At 39.8% G+C, this 13,473-nt stretch overlaps 1 protein-coding gene across 1 annotated transcript in view; it reads right to left on the bottom strand.

Moving 5' to 3' along the window:
• LOC141807321 (cadherin-7-like) overlaps window positions 1-13,473 on the bottom strand; it is a 165,926-nt gene that overhangs the window by 32,784 nt on the left and 119,669 nt on the right. Inside the window, exon 10 of the mRNA XM_074693242.1 lies at window positions 11,405-11,526. Coding sequence (XP_074549343.1) covers window positions 11,405-11,526 — 122 coding nt within the window. The remainder of the gene's footprint in view (window positions 1-11,404; window positions 11,527-13,473) is intronic.

Below are 13,473 nucleotides of genomic sequence, written 5' to 3'. Positions count from 1 at the left end.
CCTTTATTGGAAACAAGTGTTAAAAGTATCTAAATTTACATGTTGTTGACTTTTTATTTGAATGTTTGCTAGCAGATTTTATCAGTTAGCTAACTATGCTTATGTTAGCTCCATTAGCAGATTGGAAAAATATCATATGGATGTCTTTAATACTTGAAGTGAAAATCTTTTGTGAGGACAAAATACTTTATGACAATATGTAAAATACAAAATCAAGCTAACTGCATGTCTAAGCTAGCTCATCAGGTAGCTTCTTAACCCTTTAAAGCTTTACACATCTAAAAACCAGACAGAAAGTTCTGTTTTTCTTTTGGAACTGGGATATTTATTAACCTTTCTAACAAAATCCAGAAAAAAAATTGCTAAATCATTTTGTTTATGATATATTTTTTGTGCTGCATTTGATAAATTGGGCAGTTTTGATTTATATTTTATTTTTATTTTTTAAGTAAATATATTTTCTTTCAATGCAGAAAACACTTATTTGAAAAAAAATGTGAAGAGCAATTTAGATGTCATTCTTACCGCAACTTCTTCAAAATTATTTATTTCCTGATAATTTTTTTTTTCTTTCGCAATTCTAATCACTTGACTCTACCTTCCGACATATTTTACAATCCCCCCAAAAATACACAAGAACGACAGCTGTCAATCATTGTTAAACGTGATGCAAAACCTTGTTTAACCTCTTATAACTAATGAAAACGAAACTTTTCAGAAAAAAGAGGACTTGAATACAAGGCAGCCTAACATTATCTTCGAATCACCAATCAGCCGTAAGAAACATTTATACAAGGTGTATTCATTTTTTAAAGTTTGACCACAGCCCATCTGGAATGACTGAGGAGACTGATTTTTTTTTACCTATACTACAGCCAGTCACCAGGGGGAGCAGTTTTTGTGGTGAGATGACGTCTATTTTTTTTTCACAGTCTATTTTTATGATACATTTGAGGGATAGGCCTCGAACACCAAGGTCTGGCCAAAGCTCTGACAGTTCATGAGAGGTCTGGCTAATCAGATGGAAGGGGGTCTGTGGAGCAGGGCGCTTTAAAGAGACAGCTAAACCAAAGAGTTGAGGAACTCATTTTTTTTAATTATTCGATTTATTTTTTGAGCTTTTGAACATGTAAAGCTGCCACGGGGCACCAGAGCGATGGTTAAAAAAAAACAAAAAACAAAAAAAAACGTAAAAAAGCACAATTCTCCCTCTTTAAGTAACTGATCTGAACTTCCACAGACTAAAACACTCACAATAGTTCCATAAATAAAATCCTACTGACTAAAATATGTCTGTTCCTGCTGGTGTACATTAATAGTCAGCAAGATTTACCTCTACCACACACCTGAGTAATGTTAGTGAACTACAATGACCATAATTCACTGCACCCATTCCCCTCAGCAGCTGTGCTCCTTTGATGTGTGGTGCATCCACTGTAAAAACAGACAAAAAGCAGCTTCTGTAATGAGGGAAGTAATGTCTGCTAATGCAGCCTGGCTAGACTCAGAGCCTTTCATGTCTTTAAAGAAAAAGTCACAGGCATAATGAGATTGAAAAAACTCTTAAAACTATCTTTTTAAGCTTTAAAAGTGCAGTTTTTCAGAGAGTCATCCAGATGAGTCATGCGATAAGATCAAGCCAGCCTCTTGAAAGTTGAGCTAAGTGTATAAATAAGCCCTGCATGGAATAGATGACACTGGTTGCCATAGAGATAAGACAGCTGTCACCAGGGGTTGTGTTGACGTAGGAGGTGGTGGTCCTACAGTTTCACACCCCTCACTCTGCGCTGCACCGCCGCGCCTTTCTCTGACACCGTCACCCAAAACATCACCCACATGTGACACCCGCAGCTTCAGCGACGGATCAGCACCCCCCGCTCTGCTCACACATTGCACCCCGCTGTCATCACAAACACGCTCAAACACACACACAGATGCATTTCACTTACAATCAACACACACCATTCAACAAATCTCTCAATCTCCAATCCTTTTTTTCCCTGTCGTTTCACATCGACCACCTGATCCCGACAAGCCAGAACTGCTGAGGGTAGAGTGATGTCCTGCTGAGATCTGAGCTTAGACCTGATCAGTCTTTTTATACAGCAGCTGGTAAACACACTCGCACACACACACACAAACAGACCAAACATTTCCTGCATTTGTCATTCTGTTTTCATCTTCCACCTCAGTCCAACACCTTTAATAAACTGATAACTCTGATTTGTGGTGAAAGGGTTGAAGTTGTTGTTCCTGTTTGTCTAATTGATGCCAAGGTGGAGGTGATAATGAAGAAAGTGGTAGGTTAGGTTCTCAAAACGGAGAAGGAAAAATACACCTCTAAAATGATGTTAACCAGTTCTGAAAACCTGACACTATGTTCTGAAAGTGGTCTTTAAAAAGATGAAAAAAGACCAAGGAGTTTTCCAAGACATTAAAAATAATCAATAAAAAACTAAGGCTTTTTGAAACTCCATCATTTCTGTACGTAGCTGTTCTTGTATTAATGTTGTGATAAGTTGGTGCGGCACAGACTGCTGTTAAACTTACATTAATGAAGATCACACAAAACAACCATTTAATAAAAGCCAGTTAGCATCTTATCTGTGAGCGCTTCAGCTCTGGTGAACACTGAGGCAGGGTAGGGAGTTTGAACCTACATTGTGACAAATGCCAACTCAGAAAGTTGGCTTTCCCGCATCTTCCAACACAGAAATGTGAATTTATAGAACTAGTGCTTGTTGTAATGAACTGTAACTTCAAAAATAAAGTTTCAATAAGTCAGTAAAGTCTTTTGAAGCAGACAAGTGGCTTGGTTTGCAGGGCTAACTCACAATATTTAATCAAAAGACAATAATTCACATTTTCAAATCCTTACAACTGGAAATAGTATTTTAGGCCAAAAAAATGTACTGTGTATGGTGTGTATGTTTGGGTGCTAAAATCATCCACAGTCTCTTCAATTTTCTCAGTTTCTGAGCCTCACAAAACTTCATTGCTAATGTTTTCTTCCTTCTTCTTTGGCTCTGGTTGAAACTCATGTGGAGAACTTTAATTTGTGTCGAGTTTGGCGCCCTCTGTGGACTGAGGATAGACACATCAAAGGTGAATACTATTTAACGGTCAGTATGTCCTGTGGCTGGGGCTAATATTTTCTTCTTCCTTGGCTCAATCTAAAACGGCTTAGACAGATGCTGTTGTGTAACATTTTCAAGCGCCCCCTGTGGACTAGTGACAGACAATTTAAGGCATAATACTATTCAACAGTCACTGACATCTACTCCTAATAATCACCACCTGTATCCATGGCATTTGCATTAACTAGCATAAGAATGAGGTGCCGCTAGCAATTAGTGGTTCCTGGCAGCCTCTTTTTTAATTTGTTTTTATGTTAACATTTATGTTTATGTATGTACGCTAACATCAAAGCCGTGCTTAGTCTGTGTGATTTTCTCCTTCTCGAAACGCCATTGTACAACATTGGTATTTTGAATGAGGACGCTAATGTCTTTTTTATTTCTTTTGGCTCCAGTTGGAACTGCTTCAAAAGACATAGTTTTGGTTTGTTTTAGTTTTTTAGTTTTTATTTTTTCCAATTATGGTGCCCCCCTTTGGAATAAGGATGGGCATCACAGAGTTAAATACTATCAAACTGACACTTAAAAAATTTCGGTTCACCTTAGCATTAACAGGCAAGAGCTGCTGCTAGCTTGTCGCTACGTAGCATGTATATTTACATTCACACTAATGTTCAGTCAGCAATTTTCAAGTCTTTCATATCTAAATCAGTGTTTCCAGAACTGTTGCTTTTTTTTTCTTTTAATTTTGTTACTTAATGTGGTTAGCAAACAGCTTTAGAGCGAGCTACAGCCACCGTCTGGTGGGAAACTGAATTACAACAACTCACTGGTAGGACAATGAAAATTACTTTTTAAATGAGATATTTGTTTTAACTCTTTGACTTCCAATACATTCATGAAGATTCCAGCATTTGAACATCATCCCCATCCCTACCCTTCATCTGTTTACTGATTCTGCTTTAAACTTTTATGACGCTCTCTGACAGATAATCTTGCCCTGGTGTCTTTAGCCAGAGTAATATACCCCAATCATGCATCTCTTTGATTGAATATTACAGTCTGTTTTGCCAGCGCACTGTGAACTTCTTCATCTGACGCCTTCCATGTGGCAGTGTTCACAGACATGGAAATAACTTTATAGAAATAATCACTTTTCTTTCTAATGGCTCTGTTTGCTTTTGTAGCTCATGTAGGTACATCAATATACATTTCAATCACTTTCACTACATGATAAGAACAACTCATGAGAGCTTTAATTGGAGGATAAAGCAATGATTTTTCAAACTATTGAAGAAAAAAAAACTTGGTGATAGAAAGAGAATCACATTGCTGCAAAGAATTAATTTTGTTGGATGCAATCATCTTTGATTTTCAGTTATATCTTTTTACATGGGCACAATGTAAGCACTTTCAGCAAGACACCATAAAATAAAGATCATCCTTATTCAGTTATTGTTTTATCTTTTATTATTATTATTTTTTTAATATTTTGGGGACTCTCAAACTTTGTGAGAATCATTTAATATGTGTGTGTATATATCTGTGTTTATTTTCTGTTTCTCTTGTATGTGCCAATGTTAATTGTCCTTACCTGCCTTAGGACTGCAGATGTAAATTAGCTATTGTGCTAACTTTGGCATATTTACATTGAAGCTTTTGCCGATATGTTGATTAATATGCATTGTCCTAATTTGAATAAATAAATAAATAAAATAACTATAAACATAAAACCTATATATATATATATATATATATATATATATATATATATATATATATATATATATATATATATATATATATATATATATATATATATATATATATTGTATAAAACAGGATCTTTAGAAGACAAGCTTTTCATGGAAAGACTTTTTTTTTATTTTGGGGGGGCTTTTCATGCCTTTAATAAAATAGGAGAGGACAGTGGATAGTGTATGAAAGGGGGCGGGAGTGGGGAGTGACAGGCCACAGGCTGGACTTGAACCCGGGCCACCTGTCGAGGGCAAACCTCATGAGGTGCTACCCAGACCACTAGGCCATCTGGGCCCTAATTTTTGAGCATATTTTTGAAAAATAAACATGAAGAGAAACATAATCCTTCATAGTTTAATTCAAATAAACTACAACATGTAAAATTGTGATGGTAAGTTACCTTTGGTTGAATTATAGCACACAGAAGGAGGGTAGTTTTGAGGGCAAAATCATGGGTTTTGTACTTTAAAGCTCCTGTGTATGGATCATTGACTGTATATAGAATGGACAGTGTGGCTCCGCCATTTGTCATTATACAGTTTTGAATGATATTTATATGATAATTATTTTTTTTCTTTCAAGAGTCTAATCACTTCTGGATTCTACCACCCGACATATTTTACAGCCCCCGAAAAATACACAAGAACGACAGCTGCCAATCATTGTTTAACATGACGTAAAGCCTCATTTTTAACCTCTCATAACTAATCAAATGAAACTTTTCAGAAAAAGAGGATTTCAATACAAGGCAGCCAAATGATATCTCCAAATCACCACAACATTTGGATGTGAGAAACATTTCTACGAGATGTATTAATTTTTAAAGTTTGACCACGGCCCATCTGGAATGACTGGGGAGCCAGACTTTTTGGCCTGTGCTGCAGCCAGCCACCAGTGGGAGCTGATTTCGTGGCGACCTCACTGCGAGCCGAGCAAGATGACGTCCATTTTTTTTTTATTACAGTCTATTGTAGGGATGGGTACCGAGTTAGGTACTTTCATTGGTACTGACTGAATTCTGTCTGTAGTACCTAATACTGATTGATGTAAAATCAAATGGTACCATGTTTAGGTACCTAAACACATCCATGTGACTATGAGGGAGTGAAAGAGTAGGCAATTTTCCATACTGGACATTAACGCAGCACTGCAAGTTTATCTATTAAGAAATTATAGAAATGTTGTGTTGTGTTGTGTTGATTTTGGTGCCCCCAGGAGGAAGTGTTTCTCACATATCTTTGTCACCAAAAAAATATCATCCTTTCTTTAAACAGTCATATGAATCACTCAAAAGCTGGCTTCACTTTGCCATCTGGTCTGACAACTACCCCCTCATTGAGAATTGAGAGTTGCTTTAAAACTAATACTTCAGAAATAATCTCTCTTGCTAATAATCCTGTTTTCTATTGTAAGTTAAGAGGCACTGCAGTTACTTTCAGCCTGTTTCTACACCAGCTAAAAAACCTCACAGGAGCTTTAATGCCTTCATGAGCTACGTGCTAAAAGCTCCAACTGCCGACCATCTTAGCATGTTTTCGACAAGTTGTTATTTTAAGTTCATCTATCTAGCATTAATTACCTTTGAAAATCTTTAAACTCTCTGTTCCAGACGACTAAACATTCACGAATCTCCAGAGGACACTGAAACCTTCTCTGGGATGCCCAGGAAGGAGCAGCAGAGCAGATTGGGGGCAGCAGAATGCCAAGGCTGCTCATGTATGTAATAGTTTCACTGAAGTGATTGTACAACCTGACCCCATACCCCCCTACTATCCCAAGTGCCTCTGCCCCCTCCACCCCATCATAATATCAATTAATATTATGGCAGAAGACAGACGCACCGATGATCCGTAACAAGTGGCATCTCTGGAGAGAGCCGGTGCCGGTGCTTAATTAGGCCTGAAAAATGGCAGGTTATTCCATCCCTGCACTCGCTGTTAATCTGTGCTTCAGAGCCACAGAGTCGACCCCGGCCCCAACTGGCAAATGTTATTATTTCATCTCTGTCGCAGCTGTGGATAAGCCAATGGGCGTGACGGCCAGTGGGCGGCCTCAGATCCTCAACGAAGCCATGCGGGGATGCAACCACAGCAAATGCAACCAACTGTTCCCCGCTTCTGCCGGACATGCACTGCACAACAGGGGCATTTTAATTAATTAGAAATCAGGAGGGCTGGCGGAGCACACAGCCGACAGGTTATGAGTCCACCCGGTCCGTCTGCTAACAGACAGCCGACACCTAGTTGTAATTCAAACCGGGTGTTGCATTCAAATGTCAAGCTCCCTCCTTCCCTTTGCTCTGAATGTGTTTTTGGGTGTAAATTTCATCATGAAATTTCCATTTTTGCCTGCCTTCATTATTCAGTTTGGAGGTGCAATCCCGGCGGTGCAGCTCCGTGTTGCCTAAACAGAAGGCTTTATTTGAACGGGGTGGAATAGAAAGGGGAATTAGCAGATACAGATTGGAGGCTGAGTGCTTTCACTGTTTGGTGGTCACTTACTCCAATAGGAAGAAGACTGAAGGGTACAAGAGCTAATCAACAGTCAAACATTTAAAAACATTTATGGTGGTTATACAAATCACAATGTGCGAGGTGTATAAAACACATAGAAATTAAGATTAAAAGCGTAAATATGAAAAAAAAGAAAAATGTGCATAACCACACATGTGCAACAATTAACCTTGTCTTATGTGTTGGAGTCTCACCTCTGAGTTTTGGAGTTTTTCACTTTTTAATCAAATCACAACACTTGGCAAAAGATTTAGAAACCAAGCGCAGCAGCAGAAGTCTGTGAAAACTTCCTAAATGAAAACCTAAAAATATCACAATCTAAATACTGGGAGGGAAGTTGCCTCAAAAGTGAACATGAGGTACTTCATCACACCTTGTCTGTACACTAAATGTTCTCCTCTAGCAGATACAGACTGCTGTAGAGGAAGTGGATGACAAAAAAACAAATTACACACGCTTTTTTCTGTCCTGTGTTAGGAGCACATTGAAAAGGTTGAGAATGTATTAAGACCATAAAACTGTATACGACTTACTACATAGGAATGTAATAAGTAGTCTGGCTGTTCTGTTGGGTCGGTTTTGTAGTATACTACACTGGTTTTCAGTTTTGGAATGTGGAAGTACAGCTCATAGAAAAACAGCTTCCAGATAATCCACGTATAGTTTGAAAAATTCAAAGAGTAGCTTTATTTAGTGAATCTGTAGACATAAAGTATGTGAGGTAGACGCCCGTTGGATACTGAGAAATTTTCCCAAATCAGTAGGACATCCAAGTATTTTTGGCATACTGCAGATTCTGCTCTTTTCCACATACTACATAGTAAATTTTCCCCTAGTCAGTCAGCACTACAAGTAAGGTAGGTGATTTGGAAAACAGCAGTAGTCTCTGTGACATCATCCATTTGATTCTAATACAGAGTTTTGAACCCCATCGTCAACAGTGGCCATATTTAAAACGCTGAACTCAACCTAGCTTCCTTTCAAGTTAGATACAGTGAGTCAGCCTGTCTGTCAAGTCGGCCATACCCTTAATGGTCAAAACTTGTAAGTTTGATAAGTTTTCCAATTACAAGTTATAAAAAAAAATACTCCTGTGCAGTGCTGCAAAAGTCACATTTGGGATTTTTTTTGGTTTGTAGGGTCTCTTCAGCTTTCAATAAGTAAAAATGAAGACTTTTGAGACTTTTTAAGACCAAAGCAAATATAATTTGAGGCCCCCTTTACATTCAAACTGGCCAAAAAGTACAAAAGACATGAAGGGAAATCAGCAGGGTGGCACGGAACTACTTGCAAGGCATTTTAATTTATTCACAGCTCCACCGTAGCCATAGACTGTAGGCTGTAACACACCATGGGGCATAGCACACATGTTGGTTGTGCCCAATAAATTCTGACTCGGCTGCACAGGCACTTTGTAAAGTTATGTTGTAGCATCCTCAGAAATCAAAACACTTAAAAGCGAGACTGAAGTTCATGAATTTGTTTCAAATTTTGAGGCAGTACGCCCAAAATATCTAATTTTTTAAGTTTTTTTAAGGCCCCATAAATACACTGTTATTGTAGTTTCTGATGTTTCTGCAGCTAGCCTCAAGTGTCCACTCCAGTGAATACAGTTTTTAGCATTTACAAATTAGCTTAATCTTTTTTTAAATTTAACACTTGCTTAAAACATATTTTCAAATCGAAGCGACAGTCGACACCAGCCATTTTTATTTTGTTGACATTTTGAGCAGCTTTAACGCTGTGATGAAGCTTCAGTTATACAATACCCTACTACCCCAATGTAAACAAGAACAGACAACAGCTAGATTCTCAGCACAGTTAGAGAGTGTTTCTATATTTCTCATTTGAAATGATACGGTTTTCAATTTTTGGTACTTTTTTGTGTTTATATGGTAAAAAAAATATCAATTTGTTTTACAAAAATAATTATATATATATATATATAATTTTTTTTTTTTTTCAATTCAACATATCTATTCTTCAATATATAATCTTGCAATGCTGTGTTCATGCCCAGCATGGAAAATCACCGACTCTTCGCCTCCCTCACAGTCACAAGGATGCTTTTAGGTACCTAAACATGGTACCTTTTGATTTTATGTCAATCGTAACCTATTAAAGTACCTAATTCACGTACCCTAGGTAAGTGGCTGTTAGCTTGCGAGCAGAATGAGAGCTCGTCGTGCTAGCTCTGCCATTGCTAGCAACACTCCGCTAACTAATTTGACATTCTGTCTTCAAGCTCCTGTGTTAAGTCACATCAAATAAATTGTGCTACCTTTCTGAAGTTTAGTGTTTTCTTATCTTGTCTGATAGAATGATATTTTTTGTGGCATGATTTCAAAACTAGTTCAAAATCTTTGACCTGCATGAAAGTATTTGGGCAAATGTTACCAGTGCTTTAGCTATTAGCAACTGGCACTCAGCTTAAGCAGCTGATTTTATGACTACGGCAGACAGAATTTGAACGCTGCTCTTTTTTCTCTCTGGGTGAATGAAGACAGAGCCCTCGTCTTCAGCAGCTCCTCGCTTTACAGCAGAGTAGCTCTTAGCTACACCTGGGAGGGTGGGGGGGTACCTCACAGCTCAGCTATCACTGGCATTGAGTAAGCAATCTGTCTGCTCCAGCTGAGTAATTACAGATTTGCGGCACCTTTTCCTGCTGATGATGCTGTCATGGGCCGTGGCTGTTGCTGTGTCCTGGGGGGACCGGTTTGATTGTCAGGGAATGACTTTGTTTCGGCATTGTTACACGTTCTATACCGTAATTTATCTGCTCCCAGTGGTGGGAAAAAAATGTACAAATTATGATTTGTATCTGAAAGTCAGAGCATATTGATGGGTGATAGATTGTGCAGGAGTGGCTCTAAATTTGTTATCACTGAGCTACAACAATAATATCAGGATAAGTGGCAGCATCATTAACCAAAAATAGACATCCAGCGCTGGTGGGATGCATTCTTCAATAATGATGACATCTTACGTAGAGGGGTTGTGTTTCTTATTCCAGCAAATACTCTGCACCCTACGGCAACAAGATGATTAATTAAATTCAGATACGGCGATATCTCAAAATATCTCAAGGTGAGTTGAGTTGTAGGCGCCGAAGTTTACTTCTTTTAGTTGCAGTTTTGAGTCGGAAGTGAAAAGAAAGTGGAGGAAAAACGCAAAACATCACCTGTGCAGCTGGTGTAACCTCTGGAAAAAAAAAAATGTCAGTGTTGTGGTCTCACACGGGAAAAAGCACACGTGAAGTATAGTCTCTCCTTTCTGCAAATGAAATCATTTGCTATTTTGGTTCACCCTCCTGTGGGCACGCTGACTAACGGCGACGAAATATGAATGCAAATAACATATTTAAAAGGAGGCCTAATAGCCATTCCCCATACAATGCATCATTCTGATCAATTGTACTTATTCAGGTCTACACGCCTCCTTTACCCTTCGCTTCTGATTGTATTTTCCAAATGCCAGGAGCAGACAAATCACCGCCACACTCACACAAACACACGCACACACACACATCATTTAGTAACAATGAGGCCTGATGCTAAACACAGAGAGAATCCGATTCACAGCTCCAACAAAAACCTCCAAAAACTGAAACCTCTCAGGGTTTCTTTTGTTGTTGGAAATTATGATGCGTTTTCTGCCCCGCTGCCCTCCGTAGTGATCATCTAATTACACCAGGTCTCCTGAACAGGAAGTCAAACCGCGACCACTCCACAGCAGCATGAGATTTCACATTACTCCAGGATGTTATTGTGGAACAACCCAGCACTGACTCATTAGTTTGCTTTCTTTTGACGGTGTCGTATGAGCAACACCACCTGCGATTAAATCTTAAGGTTGTGTCTTGTACTAATGATCCAGTCCCCAAGCTGCGAGGCTCCGATGTGTGCGCTGAGGACTTATTCTGAGGAACAAGAAAGAGTTTTAATGGCTTTAGGAGTCAGCAGGAGGCCTTTGTGAGTCAAACCTCGTGTGGGCATGGGGAGAGAAAAGGAGAAAAGAGAAGCTGGACCGACTGCGGAGAGGCTGCCGGGGTCTTACCTGTCCTGGCATGGCATTTTCACAAAGGAGGGTTTCATAGTCGATGGCGAACACCGGGGCATTATCGTTTATGTCCTGCACTGTGATGAGAGCGACACCTTTTCCAATCTGAGCGGGATCCTCTGAAAGAGAAAGAAGAGAGGCACAGGCTTTCTTTAAGTCTGTGTTGATGCACACCCAAATTATGGAATATTGATCTTCCTCGTGTGTTTTAATTAATCACAAAGTCGCTGCCGTAATGAAACACACAGCTCTAACAGCTGGCTCTGCTGTGGAAAGTGATTACACCGCGTATCCGCGCCATGAGCTTCGCGCCTCGCCCCGTCTGACACACACTGATGGCTAAATGACCACGTCTGAGCGCAGGATGATGATTCCGTCTGGCGTGGCTGCCATGCCGGCCACAGTTGACGCGCTGACATTCGGGGGCCGCCCTGGTTTGATGGTGATAAAAAGGACATGCAGCGCCGCAGGCCGCAGTCTGCTCGTCGCTGGCGTGGTCAGGGGGGGCAGAGGGGGTGAAATGTGAGTGACTGCAGCTCAAAACGCACAACATCCCTCAACCCCAAAAAGTCCCTGCACTCTTTTCACTTACAAAGAAGCCGTTTACTATAAATACCATCACAAGGCATACAGGGCAGGGGATTGTGGTGCCAGTGTGTGATGTTTTCAGCTGGAAACAAGGCCAAGTGTCACTACGTGTCACAAGTCAGTACCTCATGCATGAAGCAGCGTAGTGACATTTCATATGGCTATTATTATACGCTGCCTTCTCTTTGTTGCTATATCAGGCGAGCACTCACACTCGGGAATGAACCGAGTGCAGTGTCTGTGCGCTCTTAGATGTAAATAAAAACACATCTTTTGAAGCTAAGAGTGATAAAAGGTTTAGAGGAGAAAAAAAAACACTGCATATCCTTTTACACACAGTGTTGGGTTTGAAGATGTGAAGCAGAGGAAGTGCTGCACTGACAGCCTGGTTGTCTTTTTTAACTTATACTGATGTGACGCAGCTGTCGAGAGCGCTCTGTGAGATTGTGCGCTGCTGATTGTTGTCCGTTGTGTTTTCCATGATAGCGCGAGGAAAAGAAAAAAAAACTACAAAACAAAACAAGCTCTGGTGTCCTTTGAGTCACAGAGAGATAAACAAAAAAAAAAGGCAGCGGCACTTTTTCACATCACATTAACATGGATCACCCGTGGGTGAGATGCCCACCCTTAGTCAGCATCTTGTCCCCTCTGCAACTACGGGACGTGTGGAGGTCAAAATGACCGCCCCCATGTGCGAATTAACATTCTCCCCGACAGCCCCGCAGCAGCACCAACAACTGCATTGTTCACAGCTTCGAAGGTTACAGGATAACACGAGGAGGATGACATGACAGCCAGCAGCCAAGGCTTTATTTACTTTCTCACAGTCACACCAGTGAGTAAAGTGATCTGTCGTTGAGAATTAGCACTCAGATTTCTGGGTAATTTCATAAATGGGTGTTTAATATCAGAAAGAGGACGGTTAAAACATTAAACATCAAATTTTCAACCAGCAACAATAAATATTGGAGTTTGATGTGGCAGCTGTTGCTAGCAGGCTAGCTAATTATGCTAACTTTGGCTCCATTAGCAGATTGAAACACTTTTTTTATGGCTGACTGTATGATTTTAAGTGAGAATCTTGGAGAAGGCGATAAAATGCTTTATGGCTACTTGTAAGAGACAGAATTAGGCTCACAGGCTAAAGTCTGAGCTTTTAGCAAAATTCTTCGTCAGTTAGCTACTTAAAGAGGGGTATTGTGCTTTCCCATATTTTGCTAAAAATGGCATTTTACAAGATCTTCACAAGACACAAGACACTAGGGATGCACCGACACCGATCCAGGTATTAGGTATTGGGTGTATCAGTGCCCCTCAAAGCTGGATCAGTATCGGTGGGAAAGGGTCGATCCATGGTGCCTTATCTAGGAAACCAGCTCTAGGCCTTTTTTAATATTTTTTTTTTTCAGCAGCGCTCTCTTCTTTTTTTTTTTTTCTTTTTTTTTTTTCTTTTTTTTTTGGAGGGGGGGGGGGGGTGC

Source organism: Halichoeres trimaculatus, unplaced genomic scaffold, assembly GCF_033239565.1.
Source record: "Halichoeres trimaculatus isolate MK-OKI-2021-1 unplaced genomic scaffold, fHalTri1.1 fHalTri1_scaffold_18, whole genome shotgun sequence".
Lineage (NCBI taxonomy): Eukaryota > Metazoa > Chordata > Actinopteri > Labriformes > Labridae > Halichoeres > Halichoeres trimaculatus.
Note: the sequence above shows the minus strand (reverse complement) of the source record. Positions and strands in the feature narration are given on the sequence as shown.